The 15,393-nt window shown below is 32.9% G+C and overlaps 3 protein-coding genes across 17 annotated transcripts; 2 read left to right on the top strand and 1 right to left on the bottom strand.

Annotated features, from left to right (window-relative positions):
- Positions 1-13: 13 nt before the first annotated feature.
- On the top strand, positions 14-1,001 carry LOC107368503 (apoptosis regulator BAX). Its single transcript, XM_015936330.3, has one exon. The coding sequence runs from the start codon at positions 275-277 to the stop codon at positions 881-883; it is 609 nt and encodes a 202-aa protein (XP_015791816.1). The 5' UTR covers positions 14-274; the 3' UTR covers positions 884-1,001.
- A 2,584-nt stretch (positions 1,002-3,585) lies between these two features.
- LOC107368501 (uncharacterized) lies at positions 3,586-8,712 on the bottom strand. 15 transcript variants are annotated; one of them, XM_089270435.1, is made up of 6 exons: positions 8,390-8,712; positions 7,212-8,247; positions 6,837-6,963; positions 6,396-6,605; positions 5,138-5,473; positions 3,586-4,279 (listed from the first exon to the last, which is right to left on the bottom strand). In XM_089270435.1, exons 2-6 carry the CDS (start codon positions 7,923-7,925, stop codon positions 4,224-4,226), a joined length of 1,443 nt encoding a protein of 480 aa, XP_089126561.1. In that variant the 5' UTR covers positions 7,926-8,247; positions 8,390-8,712; the 3' UTR covers positions 3,586-4,223. The 15 variants fall into 15 exon arrangements, with proteins under 15 accessions (XP_089126561.1, XP_089126564.1, XP_089126565.1 ...); XM_089270438.1 differs by having other exon boundaries at positions 3,586-4,634; positions 7,212-7,902; XM_089270439.1 differs by having other exon boundaries at positions 3,586-4,435; positions 7,212-7,902.
- Positions 8,713-12,600: 3,888 nt separating this feature from the next.
- LOC107362730 (PRKCA-binding protein-like) lies at positions 12,601-14,914 on the top strand. The gene is made up of 7 exons (XM_015929888.3): positions 12,601-12,775; positions 13,202-13,313; positions 13,370-13,655; positions 13,725-13,841; positions 13,908-14,041; positions 14,108-14,200; positions 14,322-14,914. Exons 1-7 carry the CDS (start codon positions 12,732-12,734, stop codon positions 14,841-14,843), a joined length of 1,308 nt encoding a protein of 435 aa, XP_015785374.2. The 5' UTR covers positions 12,601-12,731; the 3' UTR covers positions 14,844-14,914.
- Positions 14,915-15,393: the final 479 nt, after the last annotated feature.

Here is a 15,393-nt window from a genome sequence, read left to right as displayed (position 1 = left end):
TATAAGTCTGTTATGAGAATACGGCCCCTTATGAGGTGTGACATAGCTGAAGTCTGGAAACAAAGACAAGCTAACTTTTTTTTACCTTAAATATTTATTTTTGATCAAGTTAATGGTTTGAATCAGTTGGGTCAAAATTAAATTTAAACGTGTGACAACTCAATTTTAACTGTGCTCTTCATTGCCCGACTTACTCTTTGCATTTTAAAAGATTTTTCCATTGGTTCATCCTTTTTTCACAGTCTTTTTTCATCTTCCTGTTCATGTTTATTTGATGGCTTTGGACAAGAAAGATATTGAAATTATTGTCTACAATTATTTCAGGCAACAATTTGTTATTAAAGATGTCCAATGGACGCCACCCCATAATAGATCCACACAAACGGAGGAACGCAATATCACCAGATTTGTTGATGCACTCAACCAGTTAACTAGTAACTTTAGGTCCAGTGAAGGATTTTCCCAATTACATGAAAAACTGGAAACTGTGATTCCTAGTCTAGATCATTATGCCGCTGATCGTTTCGATGAAGCCGGTTACGTTGTATTTTCTGGTATTGCTGAACATTTATGTGCTGAAGGAATTAGATGGAGTCACATTCTAACACTATTTGTTTTCACTTTCGAATTGGCTAATGAATATTTACAAATTAAGGATGACTTAACAATCGTTGAAAGTATTGCCAATTGGCTGATTTTATATGTTTCAGAAAGACTTTTGGAATGGATAAATAATCATGGAGGATCAAATGGTCTCGTCGAATACTCTAATCACTCCAGTTCTTCAAATAATTTTACTGACTTGAGGTTTTGGAAAACAGCATTTTTGGCGACCGGTATTTTCGCATTAATATCATTTTCAATGCATCTGTTAAACAAATAGATTTTAGTTGAACAAGAACATCTTCAAGATGACCAGATTATATCATGACATCAGATTATCTTTTTTACTATAAATTTTTTACATAATTAAAAGCAGATTTTGCTGTTTGTGCCCTTGACGTAATCTTGATCATGTAATCCCTGGTATATAATCTATATAGATGTAACAAATTTATTTTAATTGGAATATACCATCTGCCAAACATTCAGTTTTATTGTTTCACCATAATTTCCCTCTCATCAGTGGCATTCAAACTTGGAATCCAAAGAGCTATTTTCCTTTATTTATGTCTTTCCTTAAAATAGTTGAAAGTTCTAAACATAAGTGGCGCTAGTAACATTTGTAAAATCTTATACAACCGAGTTATAAAATTAACTGTCAACTGTATTGTAGTTTTAAACATGTTACGGCCAATTTTATTTTCACTAATCTAGACGGTTATGTTACTAGTTTCTACTGATATGATAAGTTCCTTGAAATTGCATTAAATTGTATTCAGTCAATTGATGAAAGATGAAATAACCATCAATGGACAATTTAAACTACACACTCGATTGTTCACTTTCTCGAGTACAATCAAATGATCAGATGTAACACCTTGGCTTAATATCTAGAGACATCCATCAGCTAAACAAGAAAAACATAGTTTAATGCAAACTTAAACGCTAGTTAAGCCTTCATTTTATTAAAATCTGTTGACATTGGTGGCATTTAAACGCATTTTCATTAGTCGACAAATGAGAAACATCGATTGTTGATATTTGACACGAGCCAACAAAAACACAGACAAGAGGAAGAAAAATCTAATATTGACACTTATCCAAAATAGTGAATTAGCAAAAAATGATATTATAAAAGTTGTCATCAAAAGCTAACCAATTTTCAATTTTGTTTTTACTTGAAAGATTTAAAATTTATAAGTAGAAAGAGTTGAAGACGAAGAACGAAAAGATTAAGATGATGAAGAAAAGAATAATTACTCAGAATGAGATTGAGGTCATTGAGACAAATGACCTAGGCCAGTGCTGCAAAAATCAAGCCGGGAATCATCATCATCAACAACAACATCATCATTCTCATCATTATCATCATCAAATTCACCATCATAATCATTTTTCATCTCATTCATAATGGAATCTCGGGAGAGCACCGAAGTCTTCACAACGGTAACAACCATCATCATTATCATCAAATCTACCATCATCATCATCATCATCATCAAGTAAAAGCTATCATCATTTTCTTCACTTCATCTGACAAAAGGCATGCTAAAGGAAAAGAAAGTTAAGAAGAAGGAAAGAAGAAAAGAAAGAGCAATGAAAATGATGATGATGATGATGATGTTCATGATGATGAAGGAGCCTATATCATCATGAAAGGAAGAGACTAAATAGTGGTTTGGCCTGGCTTTTATAGCAAAGAGATGATGTTTTTCTTCAAGATGGGGTATTTACCAAGATCAACGGCGAGGAATGACAATCATGTTGATGATGATGGCGACAATCATCATCAAACTGAGGAAGACTATCATCATTATCTTCATAATCATCAACATCATCATAATCATTATAATAATAATAATCATCATCATTAGCCATTGTCATTTACATTTACATCATTGCGGAACTAATTTAAAGGTTAGGTGTTATGTGAGCGCCAAGTGAATAAGTCAATGCGAATTAAATCATAATGAAAATAATGATCGAAATAAAAGAAAAAGTTTAACCCAAAAAAGCAAACTTTAGGCTCATTTAGGCATCAAATGAAAATTAATCAACAATTAATAATTGTAATCATTAGTAAACTACAATAATAGAATAAACTTAAACAAGTTTATTTTTCAACAATAAAATGTTTTGATATTCATTGCATTATGAAGATCACTATTTGAAGCGAATCGCGAAATTGTACAAAATATTGAAAACAAACGCAATATTTGTAACTTGGAACTGAAGCAAAGGAAATTAAAGCTTTCATTATCAAATTGTTGCAACAGATTAACAATTAAATGCAAGTTGAACCATTCAAAATTAAATAAGCTTGAAAATGATAATGATGATAATCAAGATGATACAATACGAAATATAATTTTGTTTTTATAAGTTATTGCTATTTAATAACTCATCAGATCTGGGTTTGGAACAAAGATAATTTCGTTTCCTTTCTTCCTTATCATCATCATCACCATCGTCTGTGAAAATAGCTTTGGTTCGAGTAAATATCTTCTAGTCTCATCCAATTTATGCTAAAAAATGATGATGGCTAATGATGATGATCATCATCAAGTCTGATGATGACGATGGTAAAAGATGATTTTCGTTTTCTCTTGATGATGATGACTATGATGATGATTATGTTGATGATGATGATGATGATGATTACTCCAAGAGATGAAAAAAACTGAACATTGTATATAAACTTTTTTCCCTCTTTTTGCCTCCTTAGATCTGATCCATTAAGAAAAAGAGGATTGAAGAGGAATGATGATGATGATGATGGCAAGTGAATGAGTTGCCTTTAGCCAATGGGTTTCTTCATGATGATTGTTGGTGATTAAGTGAATCAATTTTTGTTTCATTTAACATTCATCTAAAAAAGAGTAATTCAAAGAATAAAAATTAATAATTAACTAATTAAACAAGAAATGGATGAAAATAACAACCGAAATGAGGCGCAACTGAAATGAACAAAAAGACAATAAATTTGTATTTGTTTTAGATACAAAGTCGTTTTTTAAAACTTGGTTTTAATTTTATTTTTGTGTTGAAGTTGATGTTGATGTTGTTGTTGGTCTCAACCGGTTTAAATTGCATAAAAAACGTGCATTGACGAGTCGTTACATTGAAATTTCAATTAAATCAAAACATCGGAATTGATTTTGCGTTTACTATGGATGATAGAGACAAAGTTAGAGACAGAGGAAGATAGGGAAAGAGAGAGAGAGAGAAGCTTGAAAGTGTCAACATATGGTAATATGTTCATCGTGAAAAGGTTCATTGGATGATGTGATTCACGTTTGATTATTAATCAGAATTGTATGTCATCATGTATTTATGGGTGGTGTAAGTGTGTGTGTATATGTGTATATATTTGTATGTTTTGTATGAATGCAATGCAATGCAATGGTGATGGAGAGGTTTTAATGTATTTATAATGGGGAGGAATTGAGAGGAAAGGGTTTTGTTTTTATTTGTTTTTACTCATGTTATTGTTATGTATATATTTATAATATTTAATCAATTTGTGATCAGTTTGTGTTTCGTTTTGTTTTTTTATGTTTGTATATAAGTGGGTGTCTTTTTGTACAAAACTGACTTGGGGATGATGCGGTTAACTTTGTTTATCGTCCATGTTGCATGTTGTTGTTACGTTTCTTTTTTCTTCGTATGATGGTCACTGTGATGTAAAGTGATGTGATGTGAGTGTCACGATCAAGATCATACCGAATCAATAGAGGGAGAGATGATGATGTTGATGGTGAAGAAAAAAAAAGCAGAGAAGAAAAGAAGAGAAAAAGAGACAAGGAACATTGTATTTGTTTTGCTTTTTTTTCTTGAGAATAGGGGGAAAGAGAGAATTATGATTTTAGTTGAATATTTTTGTGATATTATTATAATGAAGAGGTAAATGAGAGACTGGGTAAAAGAAAGAAAGAGAAAGGTAACATCTAGAGGGAAGAGTGGGAGGAGGAATGAGATTAATGAAAAATGTGACTGGGTTTGTGTTTAGTTTTTGTTAGATCGCATTTCATCTTGTGAGATGGAGAGAAAAAACAAGAGAAAGTGTAAAAGTGTAAAAGGGGGAGAAAGAAAAAAAGGAGAAAAATATCAACGTTGGTATCAATAAACAAAAAATAAGTGAACAGGAGAGCAAGAGAGTGAGAGGAAGTGAAAGTGAGAGTATCAGTGTGAGTATAAGAGAAAGTCGATCATAAATAACAAAAGAGCCTGAAAAGTTAACTTATTGCGACAAGCTTTCAGCTTTTTGTTTTGGGTTGTTGGTAATTTTGCTTATGAACTACACAGGTTGAGACAGAAAAGGAGAAGAAAGTGAGAGTAAGAGGGAAAGTAAGAAGAGAAAGTGGGTGAGAGATTGAGATTGGTAGAGAGAGAGAGGAGGAGGGAGATTGGAATAGGAATAGCTGAGAAATATTAGTGAGTGAGTTAGATAAATAATTAGTTTACTGAGAAGATTGATAGACGGGTTGAGGGATAAAGGTGAAGGGTGAATAGGACTAAATGAAAAGTTATTTACAGTTAAGTTCACTATGGGCAATGCGTCGATGACGATTAAAATTATCCTTCCAAGCGAAACATTTGGAACACAGGTCACACATGAATCTATTTCGATTTTGTGAATGTATTTGCGTGTGCCTTTTCATGTTACCCTTTTCAGTGAAAGTTTTGAAACATTCAGGACATTGATAGTGTCTTTTACCGGTCAAAGAGTCAACAGATAAAGGTGAAAAAGAGTGGCAACCAAGTGATGGATGCATCTGGATTGGAGGTAATAGTTGCGCCGATTGAAGATTTTGTGGCACTTGGTTAGGATGAGAGGGGTGTGAAGAATGTGATGAGCCCGAATTATGCTCTGTAATAAGAGAAAAGAAATAAAAAAGTACAAAAGAGAAACAAAAAATGAGTAAAAAAGTGATAATCAGTTGAGGTGAATGTGGTGAAAGATGAAGAGACGTCAAAATATCTCTACGAGGAAAGAGAGTGAAAGAACGAAAGTATATTTTGATGTCTGAACAAGAAATAACATTAACAAAGGACCTAAGAACGTGTATTTCTGAGAAAAAAACGAAGAGAATGAAGAATAAAAGAGGATAAAAATAAGAGGGCAAAGTAAATGATGATGACTATACTGATGATGATAATGACTATTATACAATGATGATGATGATGATGACGACGACGATAATGATGATTACGATGATGTTGATTATGATGACTACGATGATTATGATGATGACGGCGATCGTAATGATAGAAACTATAAATTTTTACTGATGATGGTGTTATATGCAATATGTTTCAAGAAAAAACAGAAACTGCTATTTTAGATCAGTTAATAGAGACAGAAATATCATGAATACTAGTCGATTTTGTTAATGTACTATTCTTGAAATCTGCTGAAAAATCATCGAAATTCAAGATAACCATGAAAATAAAAGATAAAAGGAACAAGGAAAAAGGTTACTTCAAGACTAGTATAATCTTAATGTTTTGTTTGTATGCTTCATTAACATGAAGTGTGGTGCTTTCTCTCTCACTTTCTAAATTTTAAACAATTAGCATTGAATGTGAACGAGTTCTAATCTGTTGCGAATTCTTGTTGAGATAGTTATCAATGAATAGCATATATAGAACTGTACAAAAAGTATGAGAACGAAATATAATAAAAAAGGTGAAATTAAGGAAGATGAAAGGAATAAGATATAAATTGGGGAATATGATGAGAAATGGTGAATAAAATGAATATAAGATGCAAATTAAAATTCCATGCTAACCTTGACCATGATGAATAGGACGAGGTGTTATCGGTGAAATGGTGCTTGGGCCAGGCATTGAAAGAGAGCTGGCTTCATAGGAAGGCATACCCGGTATACCAGGTACATGGCTATGTGATGAATTTAATTGCGATTGACTGTTTGGCAAGGATGATGAATGGGATGATACGTTCATTGCTGCTAATAGACCACTACTTTCCCCGAAGTGACCTGATGTAAAAGAAAAAGAAATCATTTTTAAGTAAAAGCGATTCATAAGAGACAAGAGAGAAAGAGAGAGAGTAAAAAGGGGGAGAGGATAAGGATACAGTAGAAGAGGGGAGGATAGAAACAGAAGTTAAAATTGGATAGCAATGTGTCGAGAAAATCACGAATAATTGACAAATTGAGACTGAGCGATTCAGTTCGAGCGGAATAAAAGGTGATCAAAAGGGTATCTACCTCTCATGGCTTGACTTATATTTGATGATAATTGTTGGCTTTGTTGTTGTTGTTGTTGATGAGTTTGCCGATGGTGAGGCATCATTGGAGCCTGGAACCTGGACACCTCGTTGGAGGCTCTATCTTGCTATAATTTTAAAATAGAAAGGAGAAAAAATTCCGGATTAGTGAATTTTGAATAATTTGGGTATAAAGTTTCATTGATAACTGGAGAGTTGGAAAAGGAAGATTAGATATGTTAGTGAATAATAATGGTAAGATATGGTTATAAACGTGGAATATTTGGGTTGATCAACTTGATTAGGTTAGTTTGAGCGCAAAATTTTCTGCAGAAAGAAATTATTTTATTCAAAATGACATATAAAAGATACTTACATCACCTGTAATCATTGACTGTTCCAGTAAACGGGCTGGCTCAATTTCACCTTCTGTATTAGTAGTTTCCCTTTCGGTAATTATTATACTAGTTGTGGTATTATCATCTTCTTTTTCAGTCTCATCATCATCATCATCCTCCTCCGAATAATCTGTAGCATCATCTTCTTCCGTCGTATTATCATCTTTGCCTTTATCGGCACCAGATCGATCAGTTGAACCAGCATTTCTTTCCCCATTCTCATCGTCCATCTCTCCTGTTTTACTGGAATCACCATGACCCATCTTTCTGGACTTTCGTCTTCGTTTTCTTTTCTTTTTTCTCATTGATGCCAATGACTCATCGCCTTCCATCTGACGGCGAGCATCACTTAAACCCTTAACTTTGAGGGCCTCTGCAGATCGCAGGACTGATTTCAAATTATTGTGTGCTACCGTGACTTCACCTCGATAGATAAACTCGATAATAGCTCTCAGATCTTCAAAGGGCATATCCTTAATTATAACAATAGGATACTGGTAAGGGTTGTTAAATTTAGTGAAAATATTTTTGAAGTACGATGAACAGGCAGAGAGAATCATTTTGTGGGCTTTGATGATTCCATCACCACAGGATAGAGTCACATCAACCATGCTTTCATCCTTGAACATTTTCTCAAAATGTTCAGCAAGGTCGAAACAATGATTGTTCCTACGAAGACAATATGATGACATGTTGATGATATGACGGAAAGGGTCAACTTAGCTTGAAGACTGAGTTGTTATTGCTTAAATTAAACGTAACAATCGAAGGTATTTTGACAGATATATATATATAAATTAAAATATCTATATATATATAAGTTGAACTGTTGTTCTGTTTAGGTATGGATATTGGTAATGGTAGAAGTACAGTTGATTTAAATTAAATTGAGTATCACTACTAACAACGGTATACGCTAAACTGAACAATTAAATAATGTTCTCCTTTTCCACCAAAACACAGGTTAACAATGTGACAGATTAGTTGTAATTGTAGTAGTAGTAGTAGTAGCTTCTGGATATTTGGTATCACCAGTTCAGAGGTAAGTATTTGATGATGATATTGGAATAGATGAAATGATGGTGATGGTGATGATGATGAAAATGATGAAAATGATGATGATGAAGGTAGAAAAGGTTGCTAAATATATACATACAGATTTATTGTCACACTGTTGATGTTTAGGATGGTAAGTAATTGTTAAGATAAGTCTCTTAATTCCAATTTACCTGGTCGCCTGTGCCCAAATAACATTTCGAGGATCGACCATTATGTTGAATAGAAGAAAAAGAATGAAGAGTTTGAAGGAAAATATTTATATAAACAAAGAGCAAGAGGTGAGATCAAAATGTAGATTATTCAGGTATTGGTGATTAGATGATGATTATTAAACAAAAATTTGAACAACATAGTTAAATACACTCATAACAGAAAAGATCATAACCAAAACCTTGGTCAACTAGCCTTTGAATTTGTCTTTGAATTACAGCATTAAAACACACATAATTTCAGAACAAAATGGCAGACGAGAAAGGGAGAGAGCTTGAAGAGAGGAAGACGGAAGAAGAAGGGGGAAACCAGAAGACTTAGATAAAGAGAGAGGCAGAGAAAGGGAGAAAGAAAGAGATGAAAGAAAGAGAGGGGGAAAGAAGTCGCGCAGTTCTTTCTTCTTCTTCTTCTTCTTCGTCTTCCTTTCTTCCTTTCTTCCTTTTTTCCCCTTCATCTTTACTTCATCTTTCTCATCTTTTCTTCATCTTTTTTCTTCTTCATCATCGTCTTTTCCTTTTTCTTCATGTCTTCTTAATCTTTTTCTCATCCTTTCTTCTGAACTTTTTCTTAATTTTCAAGCCTTCAGCTGGATCAGATTGCACAATTTAGACACTATCACAACGTTGAGTAATCTTAATTTTGATAAAACAATCGAAAGTCATCGTAATGCAACGATTTAGAGCGCAATCATTCACAGAATTTTAAATAATAAAGTAAAAAGCACAACATACCTCAAGATTCTATCCTGAAGACGACCATGAATGACAATATTTTATTTATGTTAAGCTCTCAATGGACGGTTATTATGGCAACTAAATTCCTGATGTCGAAAACTATTGAGAAGATCAAAATAAATCAGATTTAGCCATTAATAACATTAAATTCATTTATTTTAACAAACCTGAGACAAAATTCAATTTAAGCGCTCATTTCAAGAGCAAATCTGATTCGCTCATGAAACAAACTCAACTCTTTGTGAGTCAAATTTTAAATTACATGAAGTTCAAACAGATTAGAGTGAATAAGTAATAAGTTAAAACATTCATCTTAATTTTATCATTTGGATAAGTAAAAAATTTACGAATAATAGCCAATTTGATGACTTTTATTAAAAAATATCTAAAATTAAACCAGTCAGGAGGTGGCTCCATCTTTTTGTCACTTTCACATTTACAAGAAAGCAAAGAAATTCAAATTGTTATTATTGCAATAACCATTAAAATGATAAACAAAAAAGTTGTGTGAAAAAATCCTCTAGGACATTAATTGAAATTGAAAAACTATAAATTGATAAATTTGATTAACTCGACTTTTTCGTAGTGTAGCGCAATCGAAATGGTGACAATTCCAATTAGTTTCTCAGAAGTTTGGCAATTTAGGGTAAATGCTTCATGAGCGCTCTCTAATTGTCGTTTCGCACTGAGAATCAACAAGACTTGAAGCCATTCATTAAATTTGTTGATTATACCTAATGAGATTATCGATAGGTTAGACGTTACCTGTGTCGACATCGAGTTTGCCGGTAAATTTGTGTTGAGAGAAGCACCAAACTAAGACAATTATTAATCGGGAAGAGGTCGCAGGGGTACAGCGATTATCGAAATAATCGTCGCCATTGACAAGAAGCTCCGAGTATGTTATTCAATGTTTGGTAAATTAAGAAGCTGTACCCGAACTACTCGGTGGATTAACACTGGGTGGAAATTTACCAGAAATGGAAACAAAATCTTCTAAAAAACTTGCAGAGATTGATCTTCTTAGCATTGATTGAGAAGATCATTCCTCAAAATGTACAAATATTAATAAAACCGAATGAAATGTTTAACTTAAAGCCATTAATAAAAGTTATTATATTTAAATACAATTTGTTTGTCTAATTTGTTTGTCTAAAAGTCCCCATTTTTGATCGGTATTATCGTTGACTTTCAATTTGATTGAGCTACGAAAAATTAGTTTAGCTTGTAAACAAAATAAAAGCTTGTTTGTAAGAAAAAAACATTGCAAACAAAATATTATTAAGATCAGGGTTGTCGGCATGTTAATAAATGCATGAAAAGGGATTCAAGCTGTGCAATTAAAAACTTATTATAAATATGATGAATAGTTTTCGAAGAAGTTGCGTTCGAAGTTCAAACTTCCATCGGTTTTTGTTGTGGAAAATGTTGTATATGCTGGCCTAAAGTGCTTAAGATAAAAATTCATTCGTAATCGAGCAAGTAAGGCCATCACGATAGACATATTGACAGAGTAATGCAGTAATGACTGTTGAAGAAGCAAGAAACTTGGTGGTTATTGTGGTTTATGAAGTAAACTGTGCTTTATTTTAGAATGATTTATTAATTGTGAAATATTGTTCATTTGATTGTGCCAAGAAGTTTAAATTGTGTACATATGTGAACCTGCAACAAAATGCACTTGATTTTTGCAATTAAAACTTTTCTGTGATAAATAGTTTTCGAAAAAATTGCGTACAAAGTTCAAACTGCGATCGCTTTTTGTACAATAATGGAAATAGATTTTACCATCAAAATGCATTTTTAAGATGTAACTTGTTGTTGTCAACCAGAAAGTAAACAAATTTTGGGAGATTAAACTTTTATTTTTCTGTAAACTCGATAATTACGATTTTTGGTTAAAGTGACTTTTTCGAGCGATAAAAGCAGTTAAAGATCTGAAACTTGTTTTGCTTAAACAGAAATAGTAAGCGAATGTTGAGGATCAAATACTATTCTTGTATCGGCAATAGTTCTCTTGATATTGCCGATTGAAATCTAAACTTCGAGCCCAAATATTTCGAGAATAGAAGCACTTACACACATAATTCTTTGAGCAATTAACACTTTTTATCATGTGCTATTATATGATATGACATTAATCAAAAGAAGTTCGCCCCAACTGCCTCTATTCGCAAATATCTTCACAACGCATCGCGCAATTTTGTATTGATAACTTTATTTGACAACCTAATTTGTTTAATAGTGTAACTTTTCTTACATTATTTTGATTGATCTCATATTTTGTTTTATACTATTACTACATGAAAACAAATAGTTGACGGAAAAATAATGCCTGTAAGTGCTTCTATTCTCGAAATATTTGGGCTCGAAGTTTAGATTTCAATCGGCAATATCAAGAGAACTATTGCCGATACAAGAATAGTATTTGATCCTCAACATTCGCTTACTATTTCTGTTTAAGCAAAACAAGTTTCAGATCTTTAACTGCTTTTATCGCTCGAAAAAGTCACTTTAACCAAAAATCGTAATTATCGAGTTTACAGAAAAATAAAAGTTTAATCTCCCAAAATTTGTTTACTTTCTGGTTGACAACAACAAGTTACATCTTAAAAGTGTATTGTGAGGGTAAAATCTATTCCCATTAATGTACAAAAAGCGATCAAAGTTTGAACTTTGGACGCAATTTTTTCGAAAACTATTTATCACAGAAAAGTTTTAATTGCAAAAATCAAGTGCATTTTGTTGCAGGTTCACATATGTACACAATTTAAACTTCATGGCACAATCAAATGAAGAATATTTTACAATTAATAAACCATTCTAAAATAAAGCACAGTTTACTTCATAAACCACAATAACCATCAAGCTTTTGCTTTTTAACAGTCTTTTCTGCAGCACTCTGTCAATATGTTTTAACATGATTACCCCAAGCGCTTGAGTTTTTGATGTAGGTCTATCTTATGTACTTCAGGTCGCATCATAAAGTTAGTATTCTCTTTTATCAACATAGTAGCAGATCAATGGCAATTTTTAATGCTGAAGTTAGTGTTACCTCACAATTCATTGGGTTAGTGTTTACAAAATTGTTCGAACTCCGATCAAACACCAGTCTTAATAACAATTCCCCTTCCATAACCACATCTAACTAAGGATTCTTCAGTTATTCTTCACCATTCCTCTCAATGACTACAGGCGTTATTTTTAGGTCTTGTTCAGTTTCACCGGTAAAATTACTTTCATCAACATTTTCGCTAATTGTTATTTTGCTAACAATTGTGATTGACTCTTATTTTATGAAACTTTATATTGCATGGAGTCTCATCAATCAATAATTTGGTCTGCTTAATATCGGATAGAGTGAGCTACTTCCAAGTATCACAGACAACAATCCAAACAACTGCTTTTTATTAATTTCAAGTTTTGCTGTCACTCGTTATTGAATTGTATTTATTTTGCTAATTTTATATTGATTTATCTGGTTAAATAACAAATATGACGACTGAAGACGACGAGTTTTTCCTTGAAGAAGATAAACTGTAAGTATTGTTAGCAATAAAATCCAAAATCTCCCTTAATTGTAAAGCATTTAAAAATTTTAACGTTAACTCACCTCTGTTTATGCATATCAATGTAGATCCCTCAAATAATAGTTTTCAAATATTTACCAAATTATTCATTATCTTCATGTTGATCTTGTCTTGGCTAAAAATGGATCAATTGCGACAATAATGCAGCATCCATATACAGGATTATGCCAAGTATAGATGAAATGATATAATATTTTGTTGAGGATGCAAAACCAGATTCACTCTTCCTTTCATTAATAAATGTATTAATCTGCGTGTTTATATGCATATTCATTAGGATACCAGTTTTACATTGTTTGGGTCATATGTTTGTAGTTTCATCGCTTATAATTTAACATATTTGTGAAAAATTTCCTCTGATAACATGTATTTCAGGGGAATGAAAGTTACATCTGGAGTGGTCAAGATTGACAAAGATGAAAACAATCTAATAGGAATCTCAATCGGCGGTGGAGCTCCAAACTGTCCATGTTTATATGTTGTTCAGGTAACATTGATTTAGTTTCATCTAAATGTGCCTTTTAACCTATCCAATTTTTTCAGGTTTTTGATGAAACTCCAGCAGCAAAGGAAGGAACTCTTGAATCTGGCGATGAAATTGTTTCTGTGAATGACGTTTCTATGAAAGGAAAGACAAAAGTCGAAGTAGCCAAAATGATTCAATCGGTTGGGACTCAAGTCATCATTAACTTTAACAAATTGCATGCTGACCCAAAGCAAGGCAAATCCTTAGATATTATCCTGAAAAAAGTAAAACACAGGATGGTCGAAAATATGAGTTCAGCCACAGCTGATGCTCTTGGCTTGAGTCGAGCTATTCTTTGCAATGGTAAGTAAGAATTTTCAGCTTTCATTAGATTCTGATCTTCCCTTCACTTAAATCTCATTATATTCTCAGATAGTTTACTGAAGAAGCTGGAAGAGCTAGAAAAAATGGAGTCAATGTATAAAGGAATCATCGATCATATTGTATCTTTATTAAAAAGTCATTTCGATATGTGCCAAGTTTATAAAGGTAAATTGCACCAATGGAACGATTTGCTAAGATTTTATAACATCACGATATCTCTCTCTCACTTAGCATTTGGTGATGTATTTGCTGAAATCGGAGTCCGAGAACCGAATCCATCGGCTAGTGAAGCATTCAGTAAATTTGGTGAAACTCATAGATCCATTGAGAAGCAATCAATCGAAATGCTTCAAAATCTCAAACCGGTAAATTGCAAAATCGAATGCTTTTTGCTTAATTGTAATTTTATGGAAACAATTTATCTTTAATAGGTTCTCAATGATCTTCACACTTTTTTGTATAAAGCCATTCCGGATACAAAGTTGACTATCAAAAAATATGCTGATGTCAAATTTGAATATTTGGTGAGTTTAGTTTATACCATTTGATTATCCGCTACAGATGTTGATCCATTTCCACTCCATTTCCTTGATTGCAATCGTAACTTACATTTAATTTGTTTGTTTTTGTCTCGACTATTTGCAGTCTTATTGTTTAAAGGTAAAAGAAATGGACGATGAAGACTGCCAATATCAAATGTTACATGAACCACTCTATCGAGTTGAAACTGGTAACTACGAGTATCGGTTAATCTTGAGATGCCGTCAAATTGCTAGGAAACGTTTTGGTAAACTTCGATCAGATGTTCTTGAAAAATTGGAGCTTCTCGATCAGAAACATGTCCAAGATATTGTCATGCAACTGCAACGTCTCATCTCTTCATTTGGTAGTCTTCACATTGATTGTCATTCATGGATCAAGGATAATTTAATATCACCAGTTGAAGTTGATCTATCAAATACTTGTACATTCACATATCCTGAACTTGAATCAAGCCCATACCAGGATGAAGACCAAGAAGAGGAAGAAGCTGAAGAAGCTGTACCCGAACTACTCGGTGGATTAACACTGGGTGGAAATTTACCAGAAATGGAAACAAAATCTTCTAAAAAACTTGCAGAGATTGATCTTCTTAGTGTTGTGATATTCAATGTTCGCGCTCATTAACTGTAAGGAGTAGCAACCGGGTTGCTACAGTTATTTGTTGCTAAGAAGGAAATACTCAGTATTTCCTCAAGTCTAGTTTAATATCCTTTTTCTGTGATTTCCTCTTTAATTTGTATAAATAGTTCTTATTTTTGTATTCTTAATTAAGTGACCTTTGAGAGATTAAACGTTAGTAATCTTAGATCAACGTGTGTCCTTCATTTGTAATAGATTCTAGGAATCTACATCAGTATTCTCGGAATACTCAGCTTACCAACTAGGTTGGTGAAAACCTTTAGTAATACTCGGTATTACCAGTGATCTAATTGAACTAGTGAATAGTCTAGGACTATTACTGTGATTAGAAGATTTGTGACTATTTGTTCAGTTGCTTAGCTTCAACCCTGTTGAAATAAATTGTGAACAACTCAACCCGGTTGAGCCATACTTCTGTTTCTAGCTTCTAGGAAGCTCAGAGTGTGTTAGAAGAACTTGGAACCGATAGTTACACAACATTTGGTGGAGATGCCCTTCGATTTGTGAGATTCTCGTGGTCGAGCTGTGCTTTGCT

This window comes from Tetranychus urticae, chromosome 1, assembly GCF_039701765.1.
Source record: "Tetranychus urticae isolate SD_2017Ah chromosome 1, NJAU_TeUrti_SD_1.0, whole genome shotgun sequence".
Lineage (NCBI taxonomy): Eukaryota > Metazoa > Arthropoda > Arachnida > Trombidiformes > Tetranychidae > Tetranychus > Tetranychus urticae.
Note: the sequence above shows the minus strand (reverse complement) of the source record. Positions and strands in the feature narration are given on the sequence as shown.

What these genes read in the sequence shown, in the direction of transcription:
- LOC107368503 (XM_015936330.3), top strand. Translation starts at nt 275, where the DNA reads ATGGCTTTGGACAAGAAAGATATTGAAATTATTGTCTACAATTATTTC.
- LOC107368501 (XM_015936325.3), bottom strand. Translation starts at nt 8,503, where the DNA reads ATGGTCGATCCTCGAAATGTTATTTGGGCACAGGCGACCAG. An exon ending in ATTTGGGCACAGGCGACCAG is followed by an intron (nt 7,903 to 8,462) that starts GTAAATTGGAAT and finishes TTGTCTTCGTAG; the next exon opens with GAACAATCATTGTTTCGACC. An exon ending in AGTCAATGATTACAGGTGAT is followed by an intron (nt 6,964 to 7,211) that starts GTAAGTATCTTT and finishes TTAAAATTATAG; the next exon opens with CAAGATAGAGCCTCCAACGA.
- LOC107362730 (XM_015929888.3), top strand. Translation starts at nt 12,732, where the DNA reads ATGACGACTGAAGACGACGAGTTTTTCCTTGAAGAAGATAAACT. An exon ending in CATGTTTATATGTTGTTCAG is followed by an intron (nt 13,314 to 13,369) that starts GTAACATTGATT and finishes CAATTTTTTCAG; the next exon opens with GTTTTTGATGAAACTCCAGC. An exon ending in TCGAGCTATTCTTTGCAATG is followed by an intron (nt 13,656 to 13,724) that starts GTAAGTAAGAAT and finishes TTATATTCTCAG; the next exon opens with ATAGTTTACTGAAGAAGCTG.